General features: G+C 50.6%; 1 protein-coding gene and 1 long non-coding RNA gene across 3 annotated transcripts; one reads left to right on the top strand and one right to left on the bottom strand.

The window, feature by feature from the left end:
- Positions 1-295: 295 nt before the first annotated feature.
- LOC109547923 (uncharacterized) lies at positions 296-13783 on the bottom strand. Of its 2 annotated transcripts, none has more exons than XR_002173922.3 (3): positions 13628-13783; positions 8130-8207; positions 296-7198 (listed from the first exon to the last, which is right to left on the bottom strand). It is a non-coding gene; the product is annotated as an uncharacterized lncRNA (long non-coding RNA). The 2 variants fall into 2 exon arrangements; XR_012331442.1 differs by lacking the exon at positions 13628-13783 and adding an exon at positions 12043-13119.
- Positions 13293-15764, top strand: HES1 (hes family bHLH transcription factor 1). Its single transcript, XM_004311333.4, has 4 exons — positions 13293-13614; positions 13748-13843; positions 14090-14177; positions 14836-15764. The coding sequence occupies exons 1-4, from the start codon at positions 13507-13509 to the stop codon at positions 15384-15386; spliced, it is 843 nt and encodes a 280-aa protein (XP_004311381.2). The 5' UTR covers positions 13293-13506; the 3' UTR covers positions 15387-15764.
- The last annotated feature ends 2198 nt before the right edge of the window (positions 15765-17962 follow it).

Raw genomic sequence — 17962 nt, forward strand, 5'->3', positions numbered from 1 at the left:
AGTGGAATTGTGGGGCTTCCCTGGTGGCACAGTGGTTAAGAACCCCCCTGCCAATGCAGGGGACACGGGTTCGAGCCCTGGTCCGGGAAGATCCCACATGCCGCGGAGCAACTAAGCCCACCGTGCACCACAACTACTGAGCCTGCGCTCTAGAGCCCGTGAGCCACAACTACTGAGTCCACACGCCACAACTACTGAAGCCCGTGCGCCTAGAGCCCGTGCTCCGCAACAAGGGAAGCCCCGCTCACCGCAACTAGAGAAAGCCCGTGCTCAGCCATGAAGACCCAACGCGGCCTAATTAATGAATTAACTTAAAGAATAATAATTTTTAGAAAAGCAGAATTGTGGAAGAAGGGTCTCCACAATTAGTTGTTCGAGCGACAGCCCTGCGTGGCATCTTTAGAATCCTCTTTCCCCACCGTGACCCAGTCAGTCGCCGAGACCTGAACCTCTTTAATTCGTTCCCCCCAGCCTTCCAGCCCCCCTTTAATGAAGAGGGTAACGAGTGGGACTCTGGAGAAAGGGTGCCCCTAAACGCCCATGAAGAGACTCCCTTGCAAACCACTGACACAGACTGACCAGACAGGTGGGAAGAAAACGAAGGCACGTGACATGGAAACCAAGGGGGAAGAGTTGCCCGACCGCTCAGCAAATGAAAGGGAAAATCTATAAAACTCAAAAGGCCCAGTCGCGGTCACTCCACACAATCTTTATTCAGTGAGAGAAAGCGGTGGGCCCCGCACAGGGTATCAAAGACGGAGAGCCCACATTATCTCCAGTTTTTCCTCAAAGAACCCAGCATATTTGGGTGTTTTTCTTTTTTTAATCTCCCCCCTTTCACTTATTGTCTCAGGGTAAACACTTGTGATTCATAAATGCCTGAAGTGTGAATCAGAATTCTCCTGTTCAAACCAGCAGAGGCCACATCCAACGGTAGCCCACAAGGTATTATTAATCATTAAATAGGCACATATAAGAACACTCAGGTGAAGGAGCCATTTTTCTTTTCTTTCTTGTCTTTTTTTTTTTAAGGAAATTAACAAAGCCCAAACCTTGAGTTTGAACTGTTTAGAAAAAAAAATGTGATTTTTGTTTGTTTGTTCCGCTTTTGGTTTTGGGGTGGGTTTTGGTTTTTGTTTACCACTAAAGACTTAGTCAAATTCAAAGCAAAAAGAGCAAATATTTCAGGTGGGAAAATGTTCTTTCCTTTGGAGTCTTCCTTCAGCCATTACACAATGGCCTGAGTGTCAAATTGCAGCAATCGCTTTTTCCACATTCACATGCCCAAGAAAAATGGATGTACTCAGCCATGGTTGGTCCGTGCAAGAGTCCCTGGAAGCATTGCTGTGCTGTAGCCATAACCCGGGTGCAAACTCGCAGGTGGGGAAGCTTGGACCACACCTGCTCTATCGAAGAAGAAACCGAGTCATGTCAAACATGCCTTAAGCACAACCATCCAACCATCACAGGGCCTCCCTCTGACCGTCCCTTCTCCTATACACACTAAGGTCCCCTAGGTTCAAAACTGGGGCTCCTCCCTGTATGGAAGGTAAATCAATGGCATCACCTTCCAAAGATGAAGAAATGCTAAAACATTAGTGACTTAAAAATAATATTTCGGGTTTCCCTGGTGGCGCAGTGGTTGAGGGTCCGCCTGCCGACGCAGGGGACACGGGTTCGTGCCCCGGTCCGGGAAGATCCCACATGCCGCAGAGCGGCTGGGCCCATGAGCCATGGCCACTGAGCCTGCGCGTCCGGAGCCTGTGCTCCGCAACGGGAGAGGCCACAGCAGTGAGAGGCCTGCGTAACGAAAAAAATATATAATAATAATAATATTTCTTAGGAATTCCCTGGCGGTTTATTGGTTAGGACTCCAGGCTTCCACTGCAGGGGGCCTGGATTCAATCCCTGGTTGGGGAACTAAGATCCCGCAAGCCACATGCCACGGCCAAAAAAATTGTTTTCTTCTTCTTAGGAAGCATCTCTGATAAAAGATACCTAAATAGACAGATGAACAATCTAGGACCTGCCATTGTAGGCCCACAGAACTACGATGGTCATGTGTCCCAGTTTTTATGCCAATTGTCCTGACATAATTGTTAATAGCATTAGTTTTCACTCTCAAAAGTGTTCCAGTTTAGACCATAAATTATACGGGCACCTACAAGCAGGAAAGGTCTCAGACGTTCATCTTCCCCACTCATCTTACCTCATGGAAGTGTGACTGGCATCCAGGGAGGGCCTGCCCATGTTTACTCTTTTGGATGAAGTGTCCCTCTACAGCCCTTCCGGTCCCTCGTGTTGTCGGCGAGCGGGAATAAATCCACCTCCAGTCCACATCCTGTGTGCCTGGCCCCTGCCGATGCCCTTGCCTCCATCTAGAGCTCTACTTTCCATGGGCCTGAGGCTCATTTTAATTATTCCAGGCAGGGCTACACCAAGGTCTGCACCTGCCCACAAACAAAGCCACCAGAGTGCTTAGATGGTAGAGACCCTCCTCCCTGGAAAAGAAGAAGCCAGCTAATTTTTTAGGTTCCTCCTGGTCCCACAGCCTTTTATTCATAAAAGACTGCTGAAGCTTTTGATTTGTCAAATACCTGTGGACCAATTATCACAGTGGTCGTCCATCCATTTCTTTGAGAATATTAACATATGAATATTTTTTAAATGAATGAGTGTCTATCTTGTATGCCAGATATAAATATAAACATATATATGGCATATATATATAGCAATATGATAAAAGAACTTATATTGTATGTCCAATATGCCTGGCACTGTTCTAAACATATTCCATATATTAGTCCTCCTAACAATCCTAGAAGGTAAGTACTATGAATTTCTCCCCATTTAACAGGCAAGTAAAGTGAGGTACAGAATAGTCATGTCACATAGCTAGAAAGTGAATAAGCTGGAACGTGAACCCAGGCAGTCAGGCTCCAGAGCCTTTGCTTTTTAGCCACCCTGAACATACATAGAGATATGCGCTCAACATTCCTAACAAATAATCAACGGGTCAGTCAAATCTCAGCTGTAAAACATTGAGGAAGGTGCTATTTAAATATAAGAGGCCATTTCACCTCAACTTTACAGCCCCCTTTATCAATAATACTCGGCATCGTAAAACAACAGGTGTGTTGGGGGTACTCTATAAAAACAGGTGTTTTTGTGTGCTGTATTGACACTTTTTTAACCCAGTGTGTCTGGGCGTGATTCCTACCTATTCTTGGTTACACGCAATCTTCCACGAGGGGCTGGCATGCAGAGGGACAGTGAGGGCAGGAGAAGAGGTGAGCAGTGGTCCTTCCTGGGGACCAGGTGTAGGCTTCCGCACCTCCCAGTGACTGCCCGCCAGACTCACCTTTCCCAGGTATCCTCCTTGTTTTCTTTCCCAATTTTCCAGCAGGACCAGTGATCTCTCCCGTGGCCTTTTTCCCTTCCATCTGCTACCCAGTGGTGGAACCTGCCTGCTTACATCTTACTTATTAACTATACGTAGATATGGCAGACTGCGATTACAGTAGAATTGTTTGGGAGCTCAGTATCTCGCTCCTTCCCACGTACCTTACCCTGGGAATTGCTTTGTACTTTCGTATTGCCGTGTGCTGGTGTGTCTTTAATAACCATCAATAAAGATAGGCCTGGGAAAACACAGCCAGCCGTAGATTCCTCTCAATTCTCCTGATTGCAACATAGGAGAGCTGTCCGCAGGGGTGTCCCTGCTGCCCAGAGGTGCTTACCCAGAGGCGTCAAAGTAAACCCACTCCTTGGACTTAGCAACCGAGGAAAATTTAGAAATGTACCCTGACCCTCTCAGGGGGCCATTGAATCGCCAGTAAAACATTCTTTTAAGTTGAAGTTCACTCGTGCATTTATTGTCCATTATTTGGGGGTGCTGACTCTGTGAAAGATATTATAACTGACACCGTAAGGAGTTTCTTTGCTTCTTTATCAGAGAAGCAATAGAGATGAAGAATGTGGAGAGTAAAGGGGCAATTTTTATAATATAAACCTGGGATGTTGCCCCTCTGCACAGATGGATAGCATTTGAATAGCAGGAAAGGATGGAAGTAACTGTCAAAATAGACATGTCGTTGTGCCCTCCACGTAGTAGGTGCTTGCAAATAGCCATTGACCTGAATTAAGTTGAACAGGCAATTGGAGACTGGGCGGCTTTCACCCCTGACAAGATTGTCTGGCTACCGTCCACACAGGTTCACTCCATACACAGAAGACAAGCTGCGACTCCACCCTCTGTCCAGATGACTTGGAGTTCTAGACCAAGTCCAGGTCTGTCCCAGGGGCCGGGACTTTGAGGGTAAGTGAGGAGGGTGTAGAGGGTTGAATAGCCCCCCAGGACAGGGAGCTCAACTACTTGAACTTGAGTACCAGGTCCCTCTGTGACTGTGGGAGCCTGGTGAGATAAAGGCCACAGCTGGATCCATGGGGATGAGACCCGCATAGCTTGGCAACCTGCTCCAGGAGACAGCCGACGCTCAGGGACTTTATCAAGAGAGCTCCATCGGTCAGGCAGGAGGTGTCACCACTCACAGCCTCCAGGCTCCTCTCCGATTTCAGTCAAGGGGCCTGTAGAAGCCCAGCCCTGCAAAAGGAGCTTCCTCTCCCCTACTTTCCAGAGTAGAGGCAGAGTTGGGCTGAGGGGACCCAGAATGCACTGCAATATGTGGGCAGTTGCCCACACGGTCAGGGAGCTGGAGATGAACCCTGGGTCCTCGGTCCTTCCCCTGGCACTAGAAGAATTTGATGTGCTTGCCTCCCCCTCCGCTGAGTCACCCTGCCGCCTCCTCTCCAGGACGACCACCCTCAGACTGGCTACAGAGCAGGATGCAGTCTCCATACTGCCCCCATTCCCTGCCATCACCCCCAAACAATCCCACCGCTTTTTCCAGTCTGTGGGCTCTTGTGTTATGCCTATAGCAATACAAAAGCATAGAACAAATAACCAGTGAGGAAGAGTGATACCAGTTCCAGAGTTCTACAAGCGCCCTCAGGCACAGACCCGGTCTCCCTTCCTGAGATTTTCCAGGAAGCCCCTCAGAAGGTACCAGATGCTGAACTAAGCAGCTCAGCCCAGTGAAAACTATGCTCATCACCTTTCCATGTCCTTTCCGGAACCTGCTCAGTCATCTTCCTGCTAAGTGGGATTCCTTCCCTTCACCTTCTCCACCCTGGCTTCCTGCCACAAGAAAGTACCCTTCCTCCTTGCTCCCCGCCCAAGATGTGTCCTGCGGATTACTGATACTCTCTAACAAATTGACAGTCATCTCCCTTCTTCCCTCTGTTCCAGTTTCTTGACATCTTATTCTTGCCGGTGGCTGAGAAAGGAAAGTTTGTTCTCTCCCGGCCTCTAAGCTCCCTGCCCTGTTTCTCTAGAGGTACAACTTTCCAGGAAGCTTGTCTATCCTATATCCTGTGCCCTCAACAGCCCATGGTCTCCTGAACTAATCACCTGAATCCTCTCTCTCCCCATCCCTGGGCCTTCCACCATGTCTTTCTAGGCTAGGTTATAAGGCTATATATGAGGACAGAATGCTGTAATGAACTATAAAGTGCTTTGTCCACTGTCAAATACTACAAGGCAAGAAGACAGGTGCCCTCCAACTCTGTGGAAGAGACCAGAAGCTCCCGAAATGCTAGAACCCACCAGAGTCTTAAGTGGCAGTTGTGGCAGCTGCCCGGACTGTCTTTTCTTGTTCCCTAAACCTGATACATAAAAGGAAAATGTATATCTCACATGCAAATACCATCTCTCTACCACTTGGAAAAATTCATTCTTTTTCTCACCTCTCCCTCTGCTTTTCTGTGTGGCCCTGGCGAGCAGCTTCCTGTCTCCTGGAACTCAGAAATCAAGATCTCTTCTTTTCCAGAGGTCACAGGGTGGTGAGCAAATTCTAGAGGGAATCACGGTGCAGCAAGCCTGGCATTTAACCACGCTGTGTGCTGGGCACATTCTGTCACACCACCACACTCGCCCACCAGCAGGTAGCTCTGATTCTCAACCAGAAAATCCATCTTTGGTGGTAATGTTAGTCACTTGCTGTAGATGATATTTCAAAACATCCTTCTCATACAGATACAGAGGGGCGGGTTTCTGGACTGGTGGGTAGGAAACTCGAGCCTAATTCTGGCCTTCTCCTCCCTCTCTGGGGAGGCTGTTAAACCTTAGTCCAGTCATTTCTTCCTAGGTTCAATTTTCCTATGCATTCAATGAACGGACCCATTAAGCCACCTGTTAGGTCTCTTACTTTGCCTCCCCTACCCCTTTCCTATAAGCCGAGGAAAATAAGCAAGGGTAACAATGACAGCGACTTTGATTTTAAATATGCCTTATACACTCATCCCATATCACTTTCTGGCCCTAGGTTTTATCCAAATGATTCTCTTGGTTAGCTGCATTGTTTTTGTTTTTGATTTTTTGAGAAGCTTGATCTGATGTCACAATTTGAGCAGCTATCAGCAAGCCCAGCAAACCCATGTCCTGGGTTTAAAGGGGCTAAGACTTCCCCCCACCTTCCTGAGTCTTCCAGAGGCCCCTACAGGCACCAGCCCCCGTGCAGTTCTGAGCCTTTTACACACAAGGGTGCAAGTCAGCAACCGTGCAATCCCTCAGAAATGCCCGCCTTCATCCCTGGGCTTGCAGGCTTGCCTCACTGCAGCCCTGCTCAGAGAGTAAAAGGTTAGTTGAGAGCACATTTAAAGCCTGCCCGCCATGGCTGCTGTGGCCAAATGTGGGAGTTAAGCTGTCCCCGGTGCCCTGCCCCCGCCCCATGGGAAAGGCTTTCCTGGCAACCATCCTCTTTTTGGGCCCATTAGAAAAGTGCACATTCCCTTGGTCCCACTGGCTGTGGTCAAGTTTTCCAAAGGGCTGGGGGGAAGCAGAAAGCATTACAGCCTGCTAGGAGCCAATGCTGGAAAGTTTCTGTTTTTCCACCGTCACCCGCGATTTGCAGTTCGAGGTCCCAGCTTGGCCAGAAACCAACTAGGCAGTTTTGTTTAGAAGTAGCAACTTATTTTTATCAAAGATGGAATGCAGAGTTGCGGTCGTTTCGAATGCCACTGCATGGCAACCAGGACTCTTGCTGCAAGCATTCCTGAATCCTCTTCTGTGGGTAGACACTTGGCTTTCTTGCCTATCCCTTTCTCCATCCAAATGCTGGGTGCAGAGCCGCTCAAGTGCCTCAAAATTAAGAAAAAAAAAGTTCTGGAAATTCAAAGTATCTTTATTAAAGTATCTATTTTATTTAATTAATTAATTTATTTAAAGTGTCTATTTTAAATCCAAGTTCTGGCAGTGATCACAACTCTATAAACCCATCCTCAGTTTCCCAAAGCCCACAGCACTCTGGCGTGATGGAAAGGGCTTCGAGCTGGCCTCTGGCCCCCACTCTGGCCCTATGTTGCTTGAGCCAGTCCCTGGCCCTCTCTGGGCCTTAGAGTACCCACTTGTAATTGGAGATTGCCTGGACCAGCTTCCTCAACCTTTCTGGGTCAAAAAAGCTTTGAGATTCTACTAAAAGCTGTGGACCCTCTCCTTGCTGGGGCGGGGGGGGCGGGAAATGATGCATTTGTTCATTCATTCAAAAAGTATTTATTAAGCTCCTGCTCAATATGCATGGAGAGACATAATTTTGAATTCCATTTCAGGGGGTTCCCTGGGGGTTCATCCGTGAACCTTAAGGTCAGAAATCCCTGTCGTGAATTCTGCTGTGATGAGCATATATGGACTCATCTAGAAGGACCACAACAATAATTTTAGTAAAGGATCACAAAACTACCGGTCAGGCAGATACCAGAAGACGAAGGCAGCAAGGCAGTCATTACATCATGCAGGTGATGCCCGGCTTCCCTCGCCTTCTCGGTGCCCCCAGCCAGCACGCGCGAGGGCAAACACGCGTGCACACCGGGGCAGGAATGTGCTGTTTCTGGGCACTTGTACTGTGGGGAGCTGGCTGCAGCCCTACAGAGACAAACATCTCTTCTATCCTGGGCTTTATTTTTCTCACGGTCTCTGAAAGGGCTGCGATCAGGTGATAGGTGTGGGACTGCTCCCTGTACAGGTGCGGAGCAGGTATGGAGGGGAGGGGAAAATCCGCCCAGTGTGTACTTACTCAAAGCTCTTTCAATAGCCCTCCCAGGATAGCTCTTTGGCAGGGCAGCTACCACGTCCCTGGCAGGCTGCAGGGAATCTGAGTGTGAGAAAGTCAGTCAAGCGGAGGAAAAGAGGGGAAAAAAAAAAAAGCTTCAAGTCCTCAGGCAAAATACCTTTTTTCTTCTTCTCTCACTCTTTCTCCTTTCTTTAGCTTTAAACCAAACCCACAAACCATTCCGATACCCAGGGACAAAGGAGAGTCTCACTAGAGATGCGGTTATTTGTTTTATGGTTTAAAGCAAACAGGTGATGCAATAAGATGGAGAAAAATCACCCTTCACAGGGCAGAAAGGGGGAAGGAGACAAACACAGCAGCCCCTGATTGTATTTATTGGGCATGATACAGTGGGAAAGATTCCTGGTGTTTTGCTGGTCTCACATGGGGATCAAAGAAATGACCTCCACTGATGAACAGGGTTCAGTTTTCTCTGTGCTTTGGGGGGAGGGGTGGAGGGGATGAGGAAGACGGAAAAATAAAGGCTGTTTCTCTCTAAGGAGGGCTTTCCAAATCCAAAAGGCTTTTCTTGAGTTTAGGAGCTTAGTTACCCATTTGAGAAGGTGCGGAGAGTGTCCCGTTGGTTGGTACTATTTTCACTGCCCAGGATAAGGATGCTGAAAAACAGCATCTGAGCACACTTGCAAAGAAAGTTTCTACGTGAATGGTTGGGATGGAGGGCTGACAATTTCATGGCTTCGTTTTTTGTTTGTTTGTTTATTTGGTCCAGAAACAAATTCATGGCAAAATTTTGACCGGCTCTATCTGAAAATGTGTGTGTGTGTGTGTGTGTGTGTGTGTTTAAATTATTTGCTCATTCTACCAGTCTAAGCACTCCTAAAGTGGCAGTAAACGAGTTGTTGATTAACTATTTGGCCAACGAGGCTGTTTTAGGCACTGCAGTGAGACCATAACTTGACTATGTTCAACATTCTCCACGCACCTTCAGGGTGCCAAAGCCTCAGGAGATGACAGAATCAGGGGAGAAAAAAAAAAAACAGGCTCTTAGGCTAGAAGGGACAGGGGGTGGCATGCCCTGCTAGTTAATTAGGGCCCAAGAGCAGGCAGCAGTCAATGTCATAGCAGAGTTTAATAGAGGAAGTCACTGGTTCTCATAGATTTGGGGGTAACCTGGAAAGGGTTAACTAACAATCTTCCCTGGGAAGATTTTCATTCCTTGGAAGAATCTGGGTCAGAGTATTTATGCAGTTTTTAAAAAGTCAGATGCTGAGCAGAAGCCTTTTAAGAAGCTTGCAAAGTCTGCACAGCAGAAAGCAGGGTAACTTCATAGTCTCATCACCTTTCACCAAGAGGATGTCAAACACACAGGGAAACTCCACTTTTTTCAAAAGCAACAGACAATTTTCTGTCATCACCACTTTTCCATCTGTTTAAAATAAGAAGGAAAAGTCCTTCCCCACTGGCCCAGGTTGCAGGTCAACAAAGGAGGCATTGTTCATCATTTCTTCAGAACATGATAGGACACAGCCCACTCTGCAGTGTGTAAAGAAAACAGCAAAAAAATCCCAGAGAGTAGCCTGAGGGGCAAGAGCGAGTAAACTCAGCCTGCAATGAGGTACAGGTTTGGCTGCAGACTTGAGGGCTGTCCTGGAAGACGGAAATGAGGCTTGGAAGGTAAATTTGGTCCCAGTCACAAGGATTCCTTGGTTGGACTCCAGGTTGTGGAGGAACATTGCAGTAAAGGGTAGGCAGGTTTCTGCAGAACTTGGATCATTGGACAACGTGCAGTTAACGCCCAGGTGAGCTAGTTCTAGGCAGGTGCTTCCGGGTGAGTGTCAGTCTACACCTGTCACCTAGGAACCTCCTTTACTGGTAGGAACCTCCTTTACTGGTTTGAACCTCCTAACTTGGCCCTCTGCCTCTGAACCTTGCAAACCACTCTCCACGTTTTCCCAGAGCCATCTTTCTAAAGGAGAATTTTGATGTCCCTTCTCTGCTCGAGAGCATTTCATAGCTCTCCACTGTCTAAAGATAAATCCAAAGTCATTTAGCAAGATGTTTAAGGGCCTTAAGTCTCCTCCTCCTCCAGTGCCTTCTTACACTCCTGGCTGTCACATACCCTAGGCTCCAGACCATGTTCCCTGAATAAAGACCTCAAGTTCCAAAGTCTAGGCTTTCAGGGCCATGGGTACGGCCATCCTCCCCAGCCCCATGACTCACCACATTTCCAAAGCTCCAATCCTACCTATTTTTCAAGATACAAAGCACAGGACACCTCCTCCAGGAATTTTTCCAGGATACCACAATTTATGAGTAATTCAATTATCCTAAAACTTCATTTTACTTCTATCTAGACATATAACTGTCTCTCTTGAACCTAGGACCTACCAAAGGAATATACGTGGAAATAGGCAGATATCAGCTGCACTTAAGAGTTCAGTGTCTCTCTGCCCTAGGCTCCCTGAGGGCAATAACTATTGTATTTATCCCTGTACCCCCCCCCCCCATATAGACCAGAAACAGTGTTGCCCATACAGGTGTGGTTTAGTGTTTCTTTTAGGTTCTCCTGATCTGATGGCTTGGGCCATCATCCAAGCCCTAAAAGAAAGGAATAATAGAGGAATGCTCGGTCATCAATCAGAAAATCAGAGTCTGTCTGCCTCCAGAGTTGCAACTCCTTACAGGCTGCCATTCTATCTCTCGTCGTGGTGATCCCAGGGTTTTTAACACAGTGTCTGGCACAGAGCATGCGTTCCGTAATGAGAAGACAGGGGCTTGCCCAAGGTCACCCAGAGTCGGGAACCGCTGAATCTCATTCGGGACGAGATCTGGTGAAATCATTTACAACATTATCTCAGTGGGGAGCTCAGAGGAAGGAAGGAATGAAGTGACTGAGAAATGTGTGCCAGGCCTCCGGCGGCCTCTAAGCCTAGGGAAGCGCTGGGAGGGCGGGGGGCGACATCAAACAAGACGCGCTCGGCTCCCGGGCCGCCCCGAACCGCCCGAGCAGCGCCCCGAGCTCCCGGGCGGCGGGAAGGGCGGAAGGGGTGGGGGCGTGGGGCCCGGCGACCCGGGCAAGCGGGCGGGAGGGAGGGACGCGGCGGCGGCGGTGGCGGCCGGCCGGGGCAGTGCGCGTCGCCCGCCCTGCGCGGCAAATCCCCCAGGGAGGCCGCCGCCAGAGCCCTGGCGCTCCCGGCCCGGCGCCCGCCACGTGGCACCCGGCGGCGGCAGCGGCGGCTCCTCCCGGCGCGCGGCCCGGCCAACCGGCAGCACGCAGCCGCCCGCGCCGCCCGCCTCCTCCCGGCCGCCCGCCGGCGGCCTCCCGGGCGCAGCGAGGGGGAGCTGCCCGGCCGCCCTGGACCCGGGGAAAGGGCGGGCGGCGCGAAGCCGCTTTAACCGTAGCCGCCGAGCGGAGGCAGGAGGCTGACCCGGCCGCTTCCTAAGTGCGGTCAGGCATCTCGTGACCGCGGCGGGCGCCGGAGGCCCCGCGGTGGGAGGGAGGGCCGAGGCTGGGAGCAAACAAGAAGGCCCCCACCCCTCCCCCGGGCTGTTGCTAGTGAGGCTTTCGGCAGAGTTAAAACCTCAAGCCCGAAATCAGGGGTGGAGTGGGGGGTTGGAATAATTCCCCACTCTCCACCCCAGGGCGTGCGCTCCCCGCCCGGAAGGGCTGACCTTGGCCCGGCGGAGTTGGGGGGGGGGGTGGGTGGGTGGTAAGCTCCGGGGCTCGGCTCCCGCCGCCCCCTCGGATTCCTGGCCCGGCGGGGGCCAGAGGAGGGGGGCCCGGACACACACACACACACACACACACACACACACACACACACACACACCCCACACGCAGCGCGCGCCAATGAGCCCCGGCCAAGGCGCAGGGGGCGGGGTTTTCCCAGGCTCTAGCACAGCAGCTGCTATTTACCTTCTTGGCTTCTCCCGGGGACCAGGAACCAGCCCCCGCGCTCCGCCGCCCGCCGCCGCCCCCCGCCTCCCTGCCCCCGGGGCGCGCGCACACACACTCACACACGCACGCACACACACATCCTCCCGGCCGGGCCGCAGCCGCGGCGGCAATAAAACATCCTGGCACGTGCTTCGGCTCCTGGCGCGCCCTTGCCGGCCGGCTGATGTCAAACTGCAGCTCGGCTGGTGTAGCTCTTAAAGGGCCCGCGCGCGCCGGGTGCCGAGGCTGCCCCGGCCGCCCGCGGGGCGAGAAGGAGGGAGAGGCTGCCGCTCCGCTCGCCACCTCAACATGCGGCAGAATCGAGAGCCGGCGGGTGGAAAGGGAAAGGGTGGCGAGGACGCGCGCGCGTCCCTGAGGCATTGCCATCAAAGCCCCCCTTGTTCATCTTTCATTTGAAATTCCATTTCCTTTCTGCTCAGTTGGAAATTATTCTGATTGTTTCCTGGGGAAACGCGGGGTCCAAAGCCCCAACTCTAGAAGAGAAATGAGGGCCGGGCCGGGGTGGGCGTGTGTCGGGGGGAGGGCGGGGATCAAAAACCACCTTGCTCTGAAAAACCTGCAAATGTAAGATGGAGGCACTTTTTCTGCATGCAAGAAGGAATTTTTTTGGTCCGTTTTCTGCATGGTCGACTTTCACCCCTCTCCTGCCCCGAATGTGCGGAGTCTGAGCGGGAAATCACTTGGATGTTTCCGTAACTTACACCCTTACACAATTCCCCCCTTTTAACCACTGCAATTATAACCTTTTATCCTTGCCCTTCTAAACCTTTTTAAAAATATATTTCAAATGAACTTCTTATTAGCGTCAAAGTAGCTCTGTTACACATGAACGGAAGTAAGGAGCAAAGACTCTAGCCCCAAAAGAAATAAACTAGACTAGAGCAAACCCAATGTGGAAAAATCCTCTCTAAAGCAAAGCCCAGCAGGGAGAGTAGCAAAGGGTTAAAATCCTTTTGATTGACGTTGTAGCCTCTGGTGCCCCGGGCTCAGGCGCGCGCCATTGGCCGCCAGGCCTTGTGCCTGGCGGCCAATGGGGGGGCGCGGTCCACGAGCGGTGCCGCGTGTCTCCTCCTCCCATTGGCTAAAAGTTACTGTGGGAAAGAAAGTTTGGGAAGTTTCACACGAGCCGTTCGCGTGCAGTCCCAGATATATATAGAGGCCGCCAGGGCCTGGGGATCACACAGGATCCGGAGCTGGTGCTGATAACAGCGGAATCCCCCGTCTACCTCTCTCCTTGGTCCTGGAATTGCGCTACCGATCACCAAGTAGCCATAAGATATTGTAATAAACGCTCAGCACTTGCTCAGTAGTTTTGCGAAAGTCTCAAGTAGAAGGGACATAAACAAAACAATTTTTTTTGTGTGTGTGAAGAACTCCAAAAATAAAATTCTCTAGGGATTTAAAAAAAAAAAAGAAAAGAAAATGCCAGCTGATATAATGGAGAAAAATTCCTCGTCCCCGGTGGCTGCTACCCCAGCCAGTGTCAACACGACACCGGATAAACCAAAGACAGCATCTGAGCACAGAAAGGTAAGGGCAGTACCTGCATCTCTTGCAGCCCCAAGAGATTAAGACGGGGTTGGGGGCTCCTTTCTCCCTTAAAATCGAGGGGTGAAATGGCAGGTCCCATGGGAACTCAGCGCTCTTTTTTTTTTCTTTACAGTCATCAAAGCCTATCATGGAGAAAAGACGAAGAGCAAGAATAAATGAAAGTCTGAGCCAGCTGAAAACACTGATTTTGGATGCTCTTAAGAAAGATGTAAGTGGGTAATTCTGCTTTTTTTTAAAATAAAAAAACAAAATACTATTTCTCAGGTACTAAGAGTGAAACCCCCTTGCCAGCGGGATCTTCTCCGCCTGCACTGCATTCTCTGAGGCGGGAGGACTGAGCCTCTTTAGCCGGGGTTTAGGGATGTCGCCACCACGGCCGGGGGTGGGAGGGACCCCCAGCACTCCGAGGCCGCTGGCAGGGCTCTCACTTTCCTCCCTTGCCTCTTCGGTGCAGAGCTCACGGCATTCTAAGCTGGAGAAGGCAGACATTCTGGAAATGACAGTGAAGCACCTCCGGAACCTGCAGCGGGCGCAGATGACGGGTGAGGGCGGCTCGCCGCGTCCCCTTCTGCGGGCGTCCCTCTCTCCCCGCGGTGATTTCTTCCAGACTTCCGCCCGTGGTTGTGAGAGGCATTCAGCTACATTTTACTGCCTTGGCTCACTCTTGCGTTCCCACGGTCTGGGGCTTATTTATAGCCACAACTCCAAGTTGTTACTGTTCCGGAAAGGGAGGGAGAGAGGTTGTAGCAGCAAGGGCTGCGGGCGGCTTGGCAGTGGGGGAAGCGGGTGGGAGCGAAAGGACTTAGAACCGTGGCGGTTTTTAAGCTGCGTGGAGCCTGGGGTCATCTGGTTTAACACTCCCTCCTCCTCCACTACAGAACGGGAAATACGGCTCGGATGGTGGAGAAGGGGGGAAGGGCATTATCCAAGGTCACATCGCGAGAGGGTGGGGAGGAGGCAAATCTGAGGCTTGAGATCGGTTTAAATGGAGCGACAGGGAACGGAGAGGGAGCGTCTCGGGTTCGGTCGCCAAGCTAGTGTGGAGAGGCGGATGGTTTTTCTAAACCCAGCCCGGTAGCCAAGAGGCAGTGCCGCGGGCGGGTGGTCAGGGAGGCGCGCGGCGGGGACCTCCCAGGGCGGAGGCGGCGGCTTCGGGGCCAGGGCTGTTCGGTGACCCGTCTGTCTCCTTCTGGCCCGCAGCCGCGCTAAGCACAGACCCGAGCGTGCTGGGGAAGTACCGCGCCGGCTTCAGCGAGTGCATGAACGAGGTGACCCGCTTCCTGTCCACGTGTGAGGGCGTTAACACCGAGGTGCGCACCCGGCTCCTCGGCCACCTGGCTAACTGCATGACCCAGATCAACGCCATGACCTACCCTGGGCAGCCGCACCCCGCCTTACAGGCGCCGCCGCCACCCCCTCCGGGACCTGGAGGCCCGCAGCACGCGCCGTTCGCGCCGCCTCCGCCGCTCGTGCCCATCCCCGGGGGTGCGGCGCCCCCTCCCGGCGGCGCGCCCTGCAAGCTGGGCAGCCCGGCTGGAGAGGCGGCTAAGGTGTTCGGCGGCTTCCAGGTGGTGCCGGCTCCCGACGGCCAGTTTGCCTTCCTCATCCCCAACGGGGCCTTCGCTCACAGCGGCCCGGTCATCCCAGTCTACACCAGCAACAGCGGGACCTCCGTGGGCCCCAACGCGGTGTCGCCTTCCAGCGGCCCCTCGCTCACGGCGGACTCCATGTGGAGGCCGTGGCGGAACTGAGGGGCTCAGGCCACCCCTCCCCCTAAATTCCCCAACCCACCTCCCTTCCCTCGGGACACTAAACAGGAACTTGGAGGCTGGGAAAGAAGGGAGGACTTTTGTGATTAAGTGGTTACTTTGGTTTTTTTTTAATTTCTAAAGTTACTTTTTTGTAGAGAGCTGTATTAAGTGACTGACCATGCACTATATTTGTATATATTTTATATGTTCATATTGGATTGCGCCTTTGTATTATAAAAGTTCAGATGACATTTCGTTTTTTACACGAGATTTCTTTTTTATGTGATGCCAAAGATGTTTGAAAATGCTCTTAAAATATCTTCCTTTTGGGAAGTTTATTTGAGAAAATATAATAAAAGAAAAAAAAGAGTGAATGCTCTTATGTCTTAGAACTGATTATTTCAGAATATGTAAAAAAGGCCTCAGCAGAATTTGAATTACGTGTAATCTGAGAATTCAGGAATTGGCTCTTTTGTTATTAAAAGAACATTTTAAAAAATCTGTCCAACCTTCTACCAACCCTCCTTGAACTAAATTCCATTTAATTTGTGAGAACCCATCTGATATGGCTTCCCTGATCAATTTGTGGTCAATCTCTTAAAGGATTTCAAAAACTTTTCTAGTTGCAATTGGGTAGTTCATTCAGTCCTGGCACTCATGCTGGCTCCTTCTGAGGAGGGTGGAACAGGGCTGAATTCATGAAGTTCATCAGTCCCGTACTATTGCCCACTGCACATTTACGGGTGGCTCCTGCACCACTACTGCCCTGGGGCAGCTCACCAACATCCAAGTAAAAACAGTCTTCATAGCTGCAGCCTCCAGCCTTCAAGTGTCGGAGTCTTCCTTTAATTAGTCAGTCTTTAGGTGCAGCTAGACATTTTCTGTACCAGCATCTAAAAGTTTGAAATGCCTCTCTGCACCCTCTTCAAGCAAGCTGAGAAGGTCAACAGATTCCTTCTGCCAAGGAACAGCTAGTTAGACTCCCAAGTGGAGCCCGAGTCCAGATGATTAACACCAGACATATGTTTTTGATAAGTTTCTGCGCTTGGCTCTAATAGAGAAAGCATGTGGGGGCCTTAGCTGGCAAGCACACAGGCCATCTTCCCCTTTTAATACAAACAGCAAGCGACCCCTTTGCTTGGTCATGCCCCATTTCCAGGCAAGATGTGGGCTCCAGATAGAAGCAAAAGGGTTGTCTCCGGTTTCAGCTCACATAACCCTCCTTAACAAGTCCTAACTCAAAGCGGACAGCTTTAAACTGTGCCAGGATCAGCAGGGAATTTCTTCCAAATCCCATCACAAAGGCTTGTCAGATTTTGTCAGATTTGGCCAGGTGTTTGACTGCATCCAGGTGTTGGGGAAATGAAAACCACGAGCCCTGCGAGACCAGACACATCAGCGGCGCTGTGGGTCTGGCGGACGCGCCTTCCTCCCCCACCGACGGCCAGTCGTCCTCCCTGCCCGGCCCCTCCCGCCAGCCTCCTCTCACCCCCCTTCTTTTGGAAGGGCTTCTGGGAGGAGAAGGATGAGGCGGGAGAGATCAATCTTTGAAGCCTTCCTAACAAAGATAAAGCCAACGATTTTCTGTCTTGTTTCAAAAGCTTTACCTCTCCCCCACCTAGCTGGCCTTTTCCACAGGCCAGTGTGGAGAGCCGCTCTATCACAGGAATGATCTAGCAGACAGCAGTCAGTTTTCTCAAATACCTTCCACCCAGTTTCAGACCTAGAGTGAGACGTTTAAAAGATACTTTAAAAATTTTGGCTCCTACTTGCATTATTTTGTGTCTGGGAAAGGTGTCCAACACACCTTCCCCCCAGGGAAATACACACACATATACACACACAGTCTTCTTTATCATATCATTTTTCTGCCGTTTCTGCCTTGTTTAAACACAAACATAATAACAATTGCTCTTTTAAGACACCCATTCCAAGCTCAAATGCTTCACTTGGTAAATCTGTCCTCTGGCTCCGCTGGAAATGTCCCAGCAGAAATAATGGAGACAACAGGGTCTCATTTTTATAGAAGTACATTTATGTTCTTAAAAATTGACACACACACACAGTGAGATCACTAAATCAACTCAAAACTAAATCTCGTTGTCTTTTCCTGCGCTGAAGGGGAACAACTGAAAAAAATGGATTTTAATTAATATCATCAAAAGCACACAGATATGGGGGGAGTGATTAAGGAAAAGAAGTAAACATTTGTTCGTTTGAAAATAATTAGTAGTTTGAAAATGGTCTTTTTTTTTTCCTGAATTTGGGTTTAAACTAGTAGATGAGGCATTTCTGTACAATACAGAAAGAAAGGGGAGACCCTAGGCCCCAATGGGGATTTTCAGGCTCTTGTGTCAGCTCTGCCACCAAACTCACTGTGTCACTTTGGATGAGTCATTTCCCTTCTCTGGAACATTTCCAAGTCCGTAAAATGAGAGGGTTTCTGTCTAAGGCCCTGTGCCCTCCTGCACCCAGGCTCTTTCTGGAGTAATTAGCTGGGGGAGAGGAGAAGCTTCAATCTGGCCCCCACCCGATCCTTCGGGCCTGAACTAATTGCACAGCCTCGGGTCGCACCC

Source organism: Tursiops truncatus, chromosome 4 (assembly GCF_011762595.2).
Source record: "Tursiops truncatus isolate mTurTru1 chromosome 4, mTurTru1.mat.Y, whole genome shotgun sequence".
NCBI lineage: Eukaryota > Metazoa > Chordata > Mammalia > Artiodactyla > Delphinidae > Tursiops > Tursiops truncatus.

Coding starts and splice junctions, on each gene's coding strand:
- HES1 (XM_004311333.4), top strand. CDS start 13,507: ATGCCAGCTGATATAATGGAGAAAAATTCCTCGTCCCCGGTGGCTGCT. Junction 13,844..14,089: donor TGGATGCTCTTAAGAAAGAT/GTAAGTGGGTAA, acceptor TCTTCGGTGCAG/AGCTCACGGCATTCTAAGCT. Junction 14,178..14,835: donor GCAGCGGGCGCAGATGACGG/GTGAGGGCGGCT, acceptor TCTGGCCCGCAG/CCGCGCTAAGCACAGACCCG.